This window comes from Pristis pectinata, chromosome 24, assembly GCF_009764475.1.
Source record: "Pristis pectinata isolate sPriPec2 chromosome 24, sPriPec2.1.pri, whole genome shotgun sequence".
NCBI lineage: Eukaryota > Metazoa > Chordata > Chondrichthyes > Rhinopristiformes > Pristidae > Pristis > Pristis pectinata.
Genome location: NC_067428.1, coordinates 1,959,137 through 1,975,744, shown reverse-complemented (window position 1 = coordinate 1,975,744; position 16,608 = coordinate 1,959,137). Strand labels below are relative to the sequence as shown.

Below are 16,608 nucleotides of genomic sequence, written 5' to 3'. Positions count from 1 at the left end.
GTGACTGCACTTGGTGTCGCTGAGTGTCACCCACTGGCTGACCACAGCACTGGGGAAACTCCTTGCATCTGACAATCTTCAAGGAGTAGGATTTCCAACTCTACAGGTCCCGCCTTAAACCACTGCACCCATCTGGCCCGAACTTCCCTACCCTTCCCCTTTCCGATAATCAAATATGATTTAAGATTCTTCACAGGACACGCCTGCTCCAGTTCCCTCCCACCATCTACTGCCGGTTGAGGTAAAGAAGGTGCTCAGTCTGCCCCACTGCAACACAACTGGCACGAATTAATGCAGCAGGTGGACCAGTGTGGTTGAGGGGGCAGGGTGGGGGGGCAGGGTGAGAGGGGGCAGGGTGAGGGGGCAGGGTGAGGGGGCAGGGTGAGAGGGGGCAGGGTGAGGGGGCAGGGTGAGAGGGGGCAGGGTGAGAGGGGACAGGGTGGGGGGGCAGGGTGAGAGGGGGCAGGGTGAGAGGGGGCAGGGTGAGAGGGGGCAGGGTGAGGGGGCAGGGTGAGAGGGGGCAGGGTGAGGGGGCAGGGTGAGAGGGGGCAGGGTGAGAGGGGACAGGGTGGGGGGGCAGGGTGAGGGGGCAGGGTGAGAGGGGGCAGGGTGAGGGGGCAGGGTGAGGGGGGGCAGGGTGAGAGGGGGCAGGGCGAGGGGGCAGGGTGAGGGGGGCAGGGTGAGAGGGGGCAGGGTGAGGGGGGGGCAGGGTGAGGGGGCAGGGTGAGGGGGGGCAGGGTGAGGGGGCAGGGTGAGGGGGGGCAGGGTGAGAGGGGGCAGGGTGAGAGGGGGCAGGGTGAGGGGGGGCAGGGTGAGGGGGCAGGGTGATGCCAGAAACACAAATGGGCTTTGAGTCCCTTCCTCATTGCGAGACATCCTTTCCAGCGGTGCAATAAGTCCTGTCACTAATTTCAAAGTCCCCAGCGCTGATGCGGGGTTTCGACTCAAAACATGGACAGTTCCTCTTCCACCCCCCCCCCCCTCCCCAACAGACGCTGCTCGACCCACTGAGTTCCTCCAGCGGACTGTGTGTTGGTGCAGATCCCGGCACCTGCAGTCTCCTGGTCAGTATAAACGCAAAGAGCTCGTCGACATCTTATCAACACTGTGGCTTTGCAGAAGAGCCAGCAATCTCCGTGCTCTGTTCTGGTCACAACCATCATCTAGTGATGGCTTTATGGGAACCGAGAGCTGTGGAGCGGGGGGGGGGGGGGGGGGGGGGGGCTCCTCGGCTGACGATGGTCCGGTGGTGTTGGAGTGAGTGCTGCTGCCTCGGCTCCAGTGACCCGCGTTCAATCCTGACCTCGGGTGCTGTCTTTGTGGAGTTTGCACGTTCTCCCCGTGACTGCGTGGGTTTCCCCCAGGTACTCTGGTTCCCTCCCACATCCTGGTTAGTAGATCAATTGGTAACTTGCCTCGGGTGTGTAGGTGAAGGGTAGCATCTAAGGCAATTGATGGGAATGTGGGCAGAATACAATGGGATCAGTGTAGGGTTAGTGTAACTGGGGGTAGCTGGTCAGCATGGATTCGATGGGCTGAAGACCCTGTACGACTTTGTAATGTCTGCCTACATCTGATGATAGTCAGCCCTCCCTCTGCCGCATCAGCCGGTGACTGAGTTTTCCCTTTGTTTAACGGCAGGATAGTGTTCTGCCGCAAAAGACTCGGCCTCGGTGAAGGTGCGGCCTGCCCAAGAGGCGACGTTCGTGAAGTGTCAGAACGAACAGACAAGGAGGAAGGGCGACCAGTAGAGTGAGTCACCGGTTGGCGGATGGGTAAAGCACACGAACTTGAACACTGGACTTCCCTGATTCCTGCCCAACTTCCTGACAGTGGATTTCCCAGGAACTGTATCAGTCGCTTCTGAACATTGCAGATCTCCTCAGGGAACCAGGTTTTGAAGCATCGCCCTCTGGTGCTGCGTGTCACTGCTCGGCTGCTGGTCCCCTCACCCCTCTGATCTTGTGAGCCTGTGGGCTCACGGCACACTCCAGGGGCCCGGCCCTTGGCACAGGGTCCGAGCTGACTCTGTGGGCGGGCTGCAGCTTTCGGAAGAGATGTCAAACCAAGGCTCCCGTTCACTTTGAATCCCATGTCACTAAGGTCAAAGAAAGCCAAAGGAATTCTCTCAAATATTTGGCCAATATTTATCGCTCAGCTAAAGATCACTGAAATAAACATGTTATCTGGTCAAGGTCTGTTTATGGAATCTTGCTGTGTAGAGTGACCACTGTTTTCACGATTAGAGAGGTGATGAATTTCAAAAGCACTGTGCTATTTGTGAAATGCTCCGGGCCACTGTGACCACAGCGTAACTTCCTTCTGTTTTGGGCAGAGTCGAGGGAGCAGAGGGTGGATTGGATCTCTCTGGGCAACTGGCCAAAGCCCATTCTACCCAACAGTTAAGATCTAACACCCTGGATCGTGTGGTCATCGAGGCAGAGTTTCAGTGTGTTGGATTTCCCATTTTCTGTTCATTTTTCTCGCTACATCACCCTCGAAGCCTGTGCACAGCTACCTCGGCCACACCTCCTGCCACCCTGCCTTCTGTAGGGACACCATCCCTTTCTCAGTTTCTCTCACTCCGCCGTATCTGCCCTCAAGATGAGGCCCTCCGTTCCAGGACTTCTGAAATATCAAACTTCTACAGAAAATGTGGCTTCCCCTCGACTGTAGTTGACGGAGACCTCACACACGTTTCCTCCATTTCCCAGACATCTGCTCTGCCCCCCCCCCCCCAGACAGAACAGAGGTGGGGTTCCTCAGTCCTCACCTTTCACCCTCTGAGCCTCTGCATCCAGCACCTCATCCTTCATCATTGCCTCCAGCTACGACAGGATCCCAGCAGCAGCCACACCTTCCCCTCTGCCCCCACCCTGTCTGCCTTCCACAAGGACCACACTCTATGACTCCCTGGTTCATTCATCCCTCTCCATCCCCAGGTACTTTCCCCGGAAATGGTGGTGCAACATGTCCCCTCAGCGGCTCCCTCCCCACCATCCAGGGACTGAAACAGCCCTTCCAGGTGAGGCAGAGATTCACCTGCACCTCCTCCAACCTCGTCTACAGCACTCGGTGCTCGTGATGTAGCCTCCCGTACATCGGCAAGACCAAGCGCAGACTTGTTGAGCATAGACCACCTGTGTTCTGTCTACACCGGTCATCCTGAGCTTCCTTGAGTATGTCTGTTTAACTCCTTTTGCCACATGACTCTGTCCGTCCTTGGCCTTCTCCACAGCCAGGGTGGGGCCAGACACAAACCAGAGGAACAACACCTCGTATTCCATCTGGGGCAGTCTGCAAGCCCAGTGGTAGGAGCCATGAATTTTCCAGTTTCAGGTAACCCACTTCCCTGTGTTCATTTCCTATCCCACTGGTCCACCCCGGCTCTCCAGCCCTTTGTTCACTTTCTGTGCTCCTCTCCCACCTGGTTCTATCTGCCCGTCACCACATACCTACCCCCGGGCTTTCTTCTCCCTTGACCCATCAGCTCTCTCTTATCTGGTGCCACATCACCTTACACCCACTGTCTCTAAACTCCATCCCCCCCCCATCTACCATCATCCCCCACCTCACCTGGTTCCAGCCAGGCACCCACCACCCCGACCTTTTATATGCCGGCTTTCTTCTCTCCGCACTCTCAGCCCTGGTGCGGGGTCTCGACCCGAAACACGACCGACTCTGTCCCTCCACAGCTGCTGCCTGAACACTCAGTTCCACCGGCAGATTGTTCGCTCTCAAGACTTGTCATTTCTCAAACTCTCACCTCCCTGCCCAGCTTCCAGTCCCAGAGCACATTCTTCACATGCAGAATCCATCAGCAAGTTTCATTCGGAAGCGGTGAGGGTGTTGCCGTGGGAGACTTGCAAACAATTGAATCTCATAAGGTGCAGGAAAGGACTAAAGAAGATATTTTCCACAGGCTTTCACCGTAAGAAACTCAAATTCATTCAAGGTTTAAAGGTCTTTCACCTTGGGTTACAGACGTAACTTTCCATTGACTTACGGACTCAACAGCGAGTGACGTGACCCATTATCACCACAGAGAGAATAGTGTGGTCCGCTCCTGGGGAGGGATGTGGTCCACTCTTGGGGAGGGACTGACATGTCACCACACCACAGGGTGTGTGTCGACATGAGACAGTGCGGTGTGGTTCTAGCGCACTGTGGCCTCCGTGAGTTGTATAGTAGAAATGTGGTTTGGATGATGTGGGACTGCTCTGCTGTAATGTTGATGGTGTGATGAGCCACTCTGCAGGGGGTATGCTGTCCACACACATTTCCGAAGTGCGGCAGCGTGCTGTCGGTGTCAGCGACCTGGAACAACGCAGCACCAGTGACGGTGCCTTGGAGCTGAACAATGTTGTCCCCTTTTCTGTCAGCTTCGACGTTTGTCTGTGTCATTGCACATTGTGTATGTGAGATATGGTTTGTACCTGGGCCTCCTGCCTCACTCTGGAGATGGCCTGAAGCTGGTAGAGTTTTCAATGATCTGTAAAAGTTACAGTTCCTGATGAGTGTGTGTGTGGAGAACAGTTTGCTCCCATACCGGGCAGCATGTTTATTTAAGTATCAAATAATTGGGGATATTTTCTGCAATATTTTAACATAACTTCATCTAGGCGTTCTCTCCTCCTGAAAACCACTCACAACATTCTCTCAATGGTTAGAACATAGAACACTACAGCACAGTACAGGCCCTTCAGCCCACGATGTTGTGCTGACATTTTATCCTGCTCTAAGATCTATCTAACCCTTCCCTCCCACATAGCCCTCCATTTCTCTATCATTCATGTGGCTATCTAAAAGTCTCTTAAATGCCCCTAATGTATCTGCCCCCACAACCTCTGCCAGCAGTGCGTTCCACGCGCCCGCCACTCTCTGTGTGGAAAAAAAACTTACCCTGACATCCCCCTATACTTTCCTCCAATCACCTTAAAATTATGTCCCCTCATCTTAGCCATTTTCACCCTGGGAAAGTCTCAGACTGTCCACTCGGTTTATGCCTCTTATCATCTTGTACACCTCTATCAAGTCACTTCTCATCTTCCTTCTCTCCAAAGAGAAAAGCCCTAGCTTGCTCAACCTATCCTCATAAGATACGCTCTCCAGTCCAGGCAGCATCCTGCTAAATCTCCTCTGCACCCTCTCTAAATCTTCCACATCCTTCCTAAAATAAGGCGACCAGAACTGAACACAATACTTCAAGTGTGGTCCAACCAGAGGTCTATAGAGCTGCAACATCACCTCGCGGCTCTTGAACTCAATACCCTGGCTAATGAAGACCAACACACCATAAGCCTTCTTAACAACCCCATCGACCTGCGCAGCAACCTTGAGGGATCTATGGAAGTGGACCCCAAGATCCCTCTGTTCCTCCACACTGCTAAGACTCCTGCCATTAACCTTGTATTCTGCCTTAAAATTCAACCTTCCAAAGTGTATCACTTCACACTTATCCAGGTTGAACTCCATCTGCCACTTCTCAGCCCAGCTCTGCATCCTATCAATGTCCTGTTGTAACCTACAGCAAACTACTACACTATCCACAATACCACCAGCTGTCATATCATCTGCAAACTTACTAACCCACCCTTCCACCTCCTCAACCAAGTCATTTATAAAAATCACAAAGAGCAGGGGTCCCAGAACAGATCCCTGCGGAACACCACTGGTCACCGACCTCCAGGCAGAATATGCTCCATCTACCACCACCCTCCTTCCATGGGCGAGCCAATTCTGAATCCACACAGCCAGGTTTCCCTGGATCCCATGCCTCCTGACTTGCTGAATGAGCCTTCCATGAGGAACCTTATCAAGCGCCTTACTAAAATCCATGTACACCACATCCACTGCTCTACCTTCATCAACGTGCTTTGTCACATCCTCAGAATTCAATCAGGCTCGTGAGGTACGACCTGCCCCTCACAAAGCCATGCTGACTGTCCCTAATCAGGCTATGCTTCTCCAAATGCCCATAAATCCTGTCTCTAAGAATCTTCTCCAGTAATTTGCCCACCACTGACGTAAGACTCACTGGTCTGTAATTCCCAGGGTTATCCCTACTCCCTTTCTTAAACAAAGGAACAACATTTGCCACCCTCCAATCATCTGGCAGTATTCCTGTGGTTCAGTCCAACTGCTGGTGTGAATCTGTGCCTGGACACTTTGAGAAATGGAAGAGGGGTTGGGGTAGCCCTGATTTTGAAGGGTGGGGTACAGACTGAAGGATTGTAGCTCAGGACATCAAGAAGTGCAATGAGTTTGGGTGAAGCTAAGAAATAGCAAAGAGCAGAAGACACTGGTGGGAATTGGACACAGGCCCCAAACAGCAGTGGGAATGGAGGGCAGGGTACAGTTGGGGAATTACAGGTGAGTATACCAAGGGTCATACAATAATCACGGGGATCTTTAATCTACACAGAGACTGAACAAACCAAGTGATTCCCAGATTTTGAACTCTCTGCAGTTCGAAGTGTTTCCAACCTCACGCCTGAAACTGGCTCCACATTTGGAGCATTGACTCTAGTGTCAGACTCCCTCAGCAGCAGAAATTACCTTTCACCAGCTCCTCTGTTCTCCCAAGTATCATCAAAGCTTAAATAAGACCACTTCTTCACCTTCTGAATTGCAATAAATGCAATCCCAGCGCCTGTCAGCTCCTTGTCCCTTAACCTTTGAAATCCAGGAATCTTTATACCCATCCGAGAGAGACGCATGGTACTCCAGCTGTAGATTAACCAGCATAAGTTTTAACCTTGGGTGCCAAGTCCAATGTTTTATTGCATTTGATTATTTCTTTTACTCAATGTGCTATTCCAATGATTGATACACTTCCCCAAATCGCCAGCTCCTGGACCTCCCTGCCTTTAGAACGAAGAACGATACAGCACTTCAGCCCACAATGTCTGTGCCAAACGTGATGCCAAAGTAAGCAAAATCTCTTCTGCCTGCACATGATCCATATCCCTCCATCCCCTGCAGATTCACGTGTCTATCTAAAAGCCTCTTAAACACCTCTATTGTATCTGCTTCCACCCACACCCCAGGCAGCACATTCCAGGCACCCACCGCTCTGTGTAAAAACAAAATCTTGCCCCATATGTCTCCTTTAAACTTTCCCTCTCTCCCCTTCAATGCATGTCCTCGAGTATTTGACATTTCTACCCTGGGAAAACGATTCCAACTGTCACCCTATCCACGCCTCTCATAATTTTTAAAACATCCATCAGGTCTCCCCTCAGCCTCCAGCACTCCAGAGAAAACATCCCAAGTGTGTCCAACCTCTCCTTATAGCTCATACCCTCTAATCCAGGCAGCGTCCTGGTGAACCTCTGGGGCACCCTCCCCAAAGCCTCCACATCCTTCTTGTATTGGGCTGACCAGAACTGCACACAATGCTCCGAGTGTGGCCTGACCAAAGTTTTAAACAGCTGCAACATGACTTCCTGACTCTAGTACTCAGTGCCCCATTAGGTTGTTACCTTTTCAAATGCGATGTACACCACAGTTTCCAGGTCCAAAGTGGACACTTCACACTTGCACACCTCAAATCCCTTTGTTATAGTTTTGTCCATTTACTCAATCTATTCATACCTGCTTCCATCCGTACTGCAAACTGTGCTGCCTACTATTTGTGTCACTGGTAAGCTTGTGTCCATGGCTTTCTATGTTATAGCTCAAGTAGGAGCAGGACATGGACCGTAAATGGTAGGGCACTAAGGCATGTTAATGAACAGAGAGGCCTTAGAGACCAGGTCCATTATGTCCTGAACGTGGCTACACAGGTCTATAGGATGGTGAGGAAGGCGTATGGCATAGGTGGGGGCATAGATGTTATGTTGCAACTTGACAAAACACTGGTTAGGTTGCATTTGGAGTATTGTGTGGCATTCTGGTCACTACACTGGAGAATGAGTGTGATTGCATGGGGAGGGTGCAGAGGACATTCACCAGAATGGTGCCTGGATTGGACAACTTCAGTTAAGGGGAGAGATTGGATAGGGTGGGCTTGTTTCCCAGGGTGAAGGAGACTGAGGGACGAGCCGATGGAGGTATACAAGATTATGAGAGGTGCAGATAGGGTAGGTAATCAAAATCTTTTTTCTGACAGCAGGGCTATCAAAAGCAACGAGGTATGGGTGAGAGGTGAATTTTAAAGGGGATCTGAGAGGTAAGCTTTTAGAGTCCATACAGCACGTAAACAGGCCCTTTGTTCCCAACTGGTCCATGCTAGCCATCAACCTTCCAATTACATTCATCCTACGCTCCCCACATTCTCATCAACCCCCTCCAGTTTCTTCCCCTCACCTACACACTAGGGGCAATTTACAGCGGTCAATTGACCTCCCAGCCTGCACGTGTTTGGGATGTAGGAGGAAACCCATGCGGTCCCAGGGAGAAGGTGCAAACTCCACGCAGACAGCACCGGAGGTCAGGATCGAACTGGTGCTGTGATGCAGTGGCTCCACTAGCCGCACTACTGTCCGCCTTTGGCTGGTATCTGGAACACACAGCCAGAGGAGGTGGCGGAGTCCGATACAATCACTGCGTTTTAGACTGACACTAGCAGGCAAGGCACAGAAGGATACCAACCTCATGTGGGCAAATGGGACTCGTGTGGATGGACAAAAAGGTCGGCACAGACATGGTGGGCTGAATGGCCTGTTCCTGTGCTGTACTAACAGCAGAGGACCCAGCACCCATCCCTGCAGCACACCACAGCCCTCCAATCTGAAAAACAGCCCCCCACTACTACCCTCTGCTCCTACAACCAGGCCAATTTTGTATCCATTTGGCTTAAGGCAAGTCAAGTGGAGTTTATTGTCATGTGCACAGGTGTGGTGAGGTACAGGTACAACGCAGCCTGGATCCCATGGGATCTAACCTTCCGGACCAGCCTACCATGCGGGACCTTGTCAAAGTCCTGTCAACTCTTAGTCTGAAGGATAGGGGGGATAGCCAGTATAACGAGGTGGTAGAAAGGGCTGGAGCGAGAGCTGGCAAGCGATAGGTGGATCCAGGTGAGGGAGGGGCATGATAGGCAGGTGGGGGAGGAGAGAGTGGGTTCAGTCCAGGTAAAGGGTCTCGACCCGAAATGTCGACTGTCCATTTCCCTCCATAGATGCCCCTCGATCTGCCAAGTTCCTCCAGCGCTTTGTGTGTTGCTCCCGATTCCAACATCTGCAGTCTCTTGTATCTCAGTCGTACTAGAGGAGCCCAGTAGTCTGGATACTTAATACTAGGGGAGTCCTGTAACATGGATACATAATACTAGGGGAGACCTGTAACCTGGATATATAATGCAGTGCGTGAGACAGCTGGACGTTATTGGAGATGAGGAAGCCCCCAGCACCAGACTCCCTGCCAGCCCGCAGTGTTTGCCAGTCGCTCGATCGGCCAGGCTGTCTGTGTCGACTGTCAGACTGGCACAATCTGCAGCCCTTGCTGTGGTCGCCCTGGAAACGGCAGCAACGGAGGAGGCTAGTTGCCAGACAGGCTTGGCAGAGTGTCACAGAATGTATAAACAGTGTCCCCCCCACCCCCACCCCACCCCCAACACAGGGCTTTGCAACAGCAAGAAATCTTCCATCGGCTACAGAGGGAAGCAAAGGCAAAGCTGCAAGTGGTGGGCTTCCAGTTCCAGATCCCACACAAACTGACGCTGTGGGCAAGGAGAGGCAAGTGGGCTTGTGTGGAGACAATGTTGATCGAGGGCTGGTTCCCTGCTGGCTGATGTACAGGATCAGTGCTGCATTGTATAGGCACCGAGACCTCAGCAGAAAGTATTCGACTTGTGTTGAGAACTTGCTGGTCCCCTTTCACTAAAGAACAATTTAATTAAACCTGAACTGTCCAAGGGCGCAACACCAAGCTGGCTGTGCCCAGCAGGTGAGGTGCATTTGGTTAGTGCACACAGAGCATCTCATTGACATAGAGAGATACAGCACACAAATAGGTCCTTCAGCCCCCTGACTCCGTGCCAACCATCAAACACCCATCCACACTAATCCTATTCTACTCCCATTTTATTCTCTCCACATTCCCACCAACTCCTCCCAGATTCTACCCCTCACCACCACACTGGTGGCAATTTATTACAACTTTGTTACAATTGAACAGGGCCACACATGGGGCACTGTGCACAATTTTGGTCTCCTTGCATAAGAAAAGATAAAGTAACATTGAAGACAAGTCCTAAAGACATTCACCAGGATAATTCCTGGGATGAGAGGATAGTCCTATGAAGAAAGGTTAAACAGGTTGGGTCTGTATTCTTCAGAGTTTAGAAGAATGAGGGGTGATCTTATTGAAACACAAGGTAGATGTCAAGATGTTTTCACTAGTGGGAAAGTCTTGAACAAGAAGACATCGTTTCAACATAAGGGGCCAGTCTTTAAAAACTGAGGTCGATGGAAATATCTTCTCAGAAAGCGTGGTGAATCTCTGGAATTCTCCTCCTCAGAGAGTTGTGGAGGCCGGATCATTAGAAGTACTTGAAGTGGCAGTAGATACATTTGTGAAAGATTGGGGGATTGAGGGCTCTGGCACAGAGGAGGAGTAGATCAGCCATGATCATATTGCACGGCGGGACAGGCTAGAGGGGCCAAGTGGCCTTCTGCCTGGTTGCTTGCATTTAGTTGAAAATGACCAAAGGTGACTTTAGTTTGTGTTCATGTGTTCCGTAGCAGCCAATTAACCTATCAACCTGCACAGCTTTGGGGTGTGGAAGGGAAACCAGGGCATCTGGAGGAAACCCTCAGTCACAGAACATGCAGACTCCACACAGACAGCACCAGAAGCGGGGATCGAACCTGGTTGTCGGAGCAGCGAAGTAGTAGCTCCACTCGCCGCAGCACCGCGCCAACGCCACCTGCTATATTCATACCGTCTCACCCAGACAAAGCCACTGTGAACTCCCAGATCCAAATCCCAAGGTACAATCACGGCGGGACTCGGATCAAACGACTTGGATCAACTTTGGTCACTCTCAACTGAATCCGAGGCACTGAATCACAATCACAGAATGGTTCAAAGGCCACTTGGCCCATCAAGTCTGTACTGGCTCCATGTAGAGCAATCTAACTTGTCCCAATCTTCTCGCCTCTCCCCATTGTCCTGTAAATGCTTTCTTTTCAGATACGTATCCAGCTCCTTTTGAACGCCACAACAGTATCCGCCTCCACCCCTTCCCCGGCAGCACATTCCAGACCCAACCGTTCGCTGCGTAAAACATTTCCTCTGATTGTCTATCCCCCTATTGGACATCCTCTCGTTCTTGACCTCTCCACTATTCTCTCTTTCTACTCTGTCTTCAAACTCCATGACTCTAAATATCTCCGTCAGACTTCCTCAGTCATCGAGTACATTCAGGACAGGAATCAACAGATCTGTGGATGTTGAGGAAACCAAGGGATATAGGGTTAGTGTAGGAAGCAGTATGGAGGTAAAAGATCAGCCACAACCTTATTGAATGGAAGACCAGGCAGGAGGGGCCGAATCTGCCTCTATATCTTTTGCTGTCATGCACAAAGCTACAATGTAGTGTAGGACCAAGGGGAATCGGTCAGCTCACTACCCCGGACCCACAGCCCTCCTGCCCCAGTCAGAGTGAAGGGGAGACAGTGACACTGAAGCTCAGACACTGGGCAGGCTGGGACCTGCTGCTTTCGGTGCCCCTCGTCCCCAGGGCAGCATTTATTACCCATCCCTAGCTGCCCGTGAGCCACCTGTTGGGTGGGAAGTCCTGGGAGTTAGATCCAACTGTGCTGAAGGACTGGTGATACACGACCAGGTCAGCTTGTAGTGGGGCACGGAGGGGATGGTGTTCCCATCACTCCTGCTGCCATTGTCATTGTCGGCTGTAGTGGTCACTAACTTGGGAGACACCCCGGAGTGGCCGGGGTGAGTAATTCCAGCTCATTTTTGAGGTGGTGGAGGGAGGTGCTCACTGCAGTGGGGCAACGGTGGAGGGAGGTGCTCACTGCAGTGGGGCAGTGATGGAGGGAGGTGCTCACTGCAGTGGGGCAGTGATGGAGGGAGCTGCTCACTGCAGTGGTGCAGCGGTGGAGGGAGCTGCTCACTGCAGCGGTGGAGGGAGGTGCTCACTGCAGTGGGGCAGCGGTGGAGGGAGGTGCTCACTGCAGTGGGGCAGCGGTGGAGGGAGGTGCTCACTGCAGTGGGGCAGCGGTGGAGGGAGGTGCTCACTGCAGTGGGGCAGCGGTGGAGGGAGGTGTTCACTGCAGTGGGGCAGTGATGGAGGGAGCTGCTCACTGCAGTGGTGCAGCGGTGGAGGGAGCTGCTCACTGCAGTGGGGCAGCGGTGGAGGGAGCTGCTCACTGCAGTGGTGCAGCGGTGGAGGGAGCTGCTCACTGCAGTGGTGCAGCGGTGGAGGGAGCTGCTCACTGCAGTGGGGCAGCAGTGGAGGGAGTGAATGGTTAAGGTGCTTCATGTTATGCCGATTTACAAGCCGGCTTGTCTTGGATGGTCAGGGTGCCGAACTTCTGGAGCTGCAGTCATCCAGGCAAGTGGAGAGTGCTCCGTCACACTCCTGACATGTACCTGTGGATCACGGGAAGGTTGTGGGCTGTCAGGAGCTGGATACCCAGCCTCTGACCTGCTCTGATGGTCACGGCACCTTCGCAGATGGTCTTGTTCGGTGTCTGGTCAGTGGTGACCCCAGGATATTAACACTGATGGACGGAAGATGACAGGATGAAGCAGCTGGGTCCAGGACTCTGCGCTGAGCAACTCTGCAGTGATGTCCGGGGGCTGAGGTTCCCGGCCTCTGACAACCGCAACCATCTTCCTCCGTGCAAGGTGTCACTCCAACCCCTTGATGCCCACTGACTTGCACCAGAGAACCTTCAAAGCACAGTATTGGACCCAGATCTGTGGGGAATACCATCACCGCTCTGCTCTCTCTGTACTGAGCATGAATCATTAGTTTAATCACTTATTGACACACAGGACTTGGGTGTTGACAGTGAGACATTTTTGCAGAGTGTGTTGGGCCTTAATTCGGAAGTTTTGCCTAACTAATTACTGAATGCTCAAAATTCACTTTTACCCAGTTCATCTGATAATAAAAGGGAGTTGTCAGTAAAATAGCCGAAACTATTGGAACCATTTGGTTCACTAATGTGGCTTCAGGAAGGAATGGTGGTGTCCTTTCCCAGTGTGGACTGTCCGTGACTCCCGTCCCACCACGTCAGAACTGCTGCTTCGGACCCTGCCGGGATTGGCAGCCCCTCAGCTGACCAGACTTGCCCCTTTTCCTCAGGGTGTGGGGACGGCCAACGTACACCTACCCCAGCAGCGCACACACGTCCCCAGGGCATCGATTACACAGGGAGAGGCTGCTCTCCGACATTACTATATCTTGTTTGCTCTAACGTCTTGCCTGTTTTTCCAGGAATCCTTCAATTCCAGATTTACCAGCTGTTTTAGTTACATGGGCTTCACTTACTGGAAAATGAAGCCCATGTAACGAATTCCTCACATCCTGCCCTTTGTCTTTGGTTACAGACACTCCCTTATTTACTCACAAGCTGAGGCCGTGTGATTGATGAGGGAGTTCTTGGTAGGTAAACAGCACATCACATCAGGGCATAAACAATCCCTTGGACATCAAACCCTGGCCCAGCTCCAAGTGCCCGCCAGTAACCCCAGCGACTCCAGGGAGAAGTGGAAGCTTTGGAAGCGCCACCGGTCTGAATCGGTGGGCTCCTCTCCCTGCCCCGAAGAGCCCCCGAGTGACCAGCTGCACACTTGAGGTAGGGGTGAATTGTTAAAGGTGAAGTGTTAAAGGCATATTTTAACAGCTGTTTACTCATCTAAGACTGCAGAAACACTTTAACCACCCCCCACCTCCATGCGGTGATAGGAAGTGTCTGTGTGAGGTTCACTGAGACCCAGACACTGCTGTCCTGGTGGGTCTGGAGAACATTCCCCACACTCAGCACTGACTGTTCTCCACTACCCGCTTGGACCAGCGGCTGAACCTGCCGTCAGGAGCCAGTGCACCCGTGGTTTGCAAGGGCTGTCCTGCTTCAGATCTGTCCCTACCCCCACGTTCCTGTACAGTGGAATTCTGTGGCTGCTAGCTGAGCTCCCTCGGTACAGTCAGTGGGTCTGAGCTCCCTTGGTACAGGCGGTGTGGGTCTGAGCTCCCTCTGTACAGTCTGGGTGGCTCTGAGCCCCTCGGTACAGGTGGTGAGTCTGAGCTCCCTCGGTACAGGCGGTGTGGGTCTGAGCTCCCTCTGTACAGTCTGGGTGGCTCTGAGCCCCTTGGTACAGGTGGTGAGTCTGAGCTCCCTCGGTATAGTCAGTGGGTTTGAGCTCCCTTGGTACAGTCCATGTGTGTCTGAGCTCCCTTGGTACAGGCGGTGTGGGTCTGAGCTCCCTCGGTACGGTCTGGGTGGCTCTGAGCCCCTCGGTACAGGTGGTGAGTCTGAGCTCCCTCGGTACAGGCGGTGTGGGTCTGAGCTCCCTCTGTACAGTCTGGGTGGCTCTGAGCCCCTTGGTACAGGTGGTGCGTCTGAGCTCCCTCGGTACAGTCAGTGGGTCTGAGCTCCCTCGGTATAGGCGGTGTGGGTCTGAGCTCCCTCGGTACAGTCTGGTGGCTCTGAGCCCCTTACAGGTGGTGCGTCTGAGCTCCCTCGGTACAGTCAGTGGGTCTGAGCTCCCTCGGTACCAGTGCTCGGTCCACCACAGCCGTCTTGAGCTGTCCATTGCCTGTCACTGTAACTTCCCGTCCCTTTCCACACTGACCTGTCAGTCGGCCTTCTCCACAGGCAAGGTGAGGCCCAGCACGAACCAGAAGAACAACACCTCGTATTCCACTTAAACATTGGATTTTCCAATCCCAGGTGACCCACCGCCCTGGTGTTCCTTTCCCACTCCCACCGGTCCACCCAGGGTCCGTCCCTTCTCCACCTTTCCCGCCCCTGCCCCCTCGTTACCGACACCCATCACCGACCACTGCTCCGTCTCTGCCCTTCCCCCTCCCCTCCCCCTCCCCCTCCCCCTCCCTCCCCTTCCCCCTCCCCTTACTTGCCTAAAATCTTTTTTCCTTATGTTTCCACCTACCAGCCCCCGCCTCACCCACCCCCTCACCTCTTTACACCGGCCATCTCCCCTCTCAGCCCTGACGCAGGTTCTCGACCCGAAACGTCGACAATACCTTCCCCCACCCCCCACCACCAGATGCTGCTCGACCTGCTGAGTTCCTCCAGTGGTTCGTTTTTTGCTCCAGATTCCCCGACCTCTGGCCTATCTCAGGTTCCCCCGACCTCTGACCCGCCCCAGGCCTGTTCCCGACCTCTTTGTGTTTTGCCTGCTGTCTCCCAGCCATTCCTTCACTGTGCGGCTGCTCTGACCCCACTACCCGCCTGCCCCCCTCCCCGCGCGCGAGGGGCTGGCGATGGGATGGTGTGTCACGGTCGTGTGTCGTCGTGCCGAGCTGTGCAGCTGGTGTCCCCGGAGCGGTTCACTCTGACCCCGGTGCCCTGGGAGGGGCCCAGGTGAGGACGGAGTAATGGCTGGCGATGGACCGCTGTTCCATCCAGGGAGGCCCCACTCACCCCCCCCCACCCACTCCCGCAAACCCCACCCACCCAACCCCCTCCTCCCCACCCACCACCCCAACCCCACACCTCCCCACCCCACCCCACCCCCTACCTCACCCACTCCACCCCAATCCCCTCCCCCCAACCCCACCTACACAACCCCCCCCATCCAACACACCACCCTAACCCCACCCTACCCCCCCACCCTCCACCCCCCCCATACACCCCTCAACTTCCTGTGGGCTGGAGAGCTGGGTGGGAGTGTGTCGACATGAGGGGGAGCGGAGGCAGAGCTGGAGGTTGGGAAGACTGGGCTGGAGTGAGCGGGGGTCAGGGAGGGGATCGGGCCGGGGTTGAGAGGGTTTGGAAGCCAGCAGTGAGGAAACGTGTTCCGGGAAGGGAGCGGGAAGCCCATGGATGGCTTTGACTGTCGTAACATATGAAAAGAAAAGGCTATTATTTTGGGAATACACAATGCTCAATAGTCAAGTTCATTGGGTTAATGCAGCGACTGTACACGGTATTTACAGTGACTTTACAATATATACAAATAAATACCATCCCAAAAAGTAAACGTGAGCCCTGAAGGGAGAGTTATCATGTGAACAACCACTGCCGCTGATGCCGGTTCCTGCAGTGGTCCGGTCCATCCTCACAGCAACGTCTCTCAGTGCTCCTGACCACGGGGACTGTGAGAGAGGGAGAGGAGAGGATGAAACACTGTGTGGAGCAGAGATACTGACACCAGCCAAGACCCCAGCACTGCCCAGTAACAGCTACGTCTCTCCAACTACACCCTGCACCCAGACCACTAGTCACGGCCTCCGGTCCGAGAAACAACCTTCCACCATTGCCCTCTGCTTCCTACCATCAAGCCAATTCTGTATCCAATGACCCAGCTCTCCCTGGATCCCATGCGATCTAACTTTCCATCCAGCCTACCATGTGGAACCTTAAAGGCCTTACTGAAGTCCATATAGACCACATCTACCACCCTGCCCTCATCGACCTTCTTGGTTACTTCTTCAAAGAACTCAAT

The 16,608-nt window shown here is 53.4% G+C and overlaps 3 protein-coding genes and 1 long non-coding RNA gene across 14 annotated transcripts in view; 1 reads left to right on the top strand and 3 right to left on the bottom strand.

The window, feature by feature from the left end:
* si:ch1073-396h14.1 (disintegrin and metalloproteinase domain-containing protein 10) overlaps nt 1-16,608 on the bottom strand; it is a 177,162-nt gene that overhangs the window by 41,500 nt on the left and 119,054 nt on the right. The window lies entirely within an intron of this gene.
* The window catches only part of LOC127582547 (lipoprotein lipase-like), a 140,591-nt gene that overhangs the window by 88,966 nt on the left and 35,017 nt on the right, over nt 1-16,608 (bottom strand). The gene's annotated exons all lie outside the window — the stretch shown is intronic.
* LOC127582549 (uncharacterized) overlaps nt 1-16,608 on the top strand; it is a 118,113-nt gene that overhangs the window by 91,330 nt on the left and 10,175 nt on the right. The window contains exon 1 of one of the 4 annotated variants that reach the window (XR_007958126.1): nt 13,670-13,775. The exons of the other annotated variants lie outside the window; for them this stretch is intronic. This is a non-coding gene — a long non-coding RNA (uncharacterized LOC127582549). Of the gene's footprint in view, nt 1-13,669; nt 13,776-16,608 lie in introns of those variants that run through there. 4 annotated transcript variants of the gene reach the window in all.
* The window catches only part of LOC127582548 (lipoprotein lipase-like), a 41,064-nt gene continuing 40,488 nt past the window's right edge, over nt 16,033-16,608 (bottom strand). For 3 of the 4 annotated variants that reach the window (XM_052037900.1, XM_052037898.1, XM_052037899.1), the window contains one exon: nt 16,060-16,258. In XM_052037900.1, coding sequence (XP_051893860.1) covers nt 16,237-16,258 — 22 coding nt within the window. In that variant the 3' untranslated portion in view covers nt 16,060-16,236. Of the gene's footprint in view, nt 16,259-16,608 lie in introns of all 4 variants that reach the window. The other variant, XM_052037897.1, reaches the window with a different exon arrangement.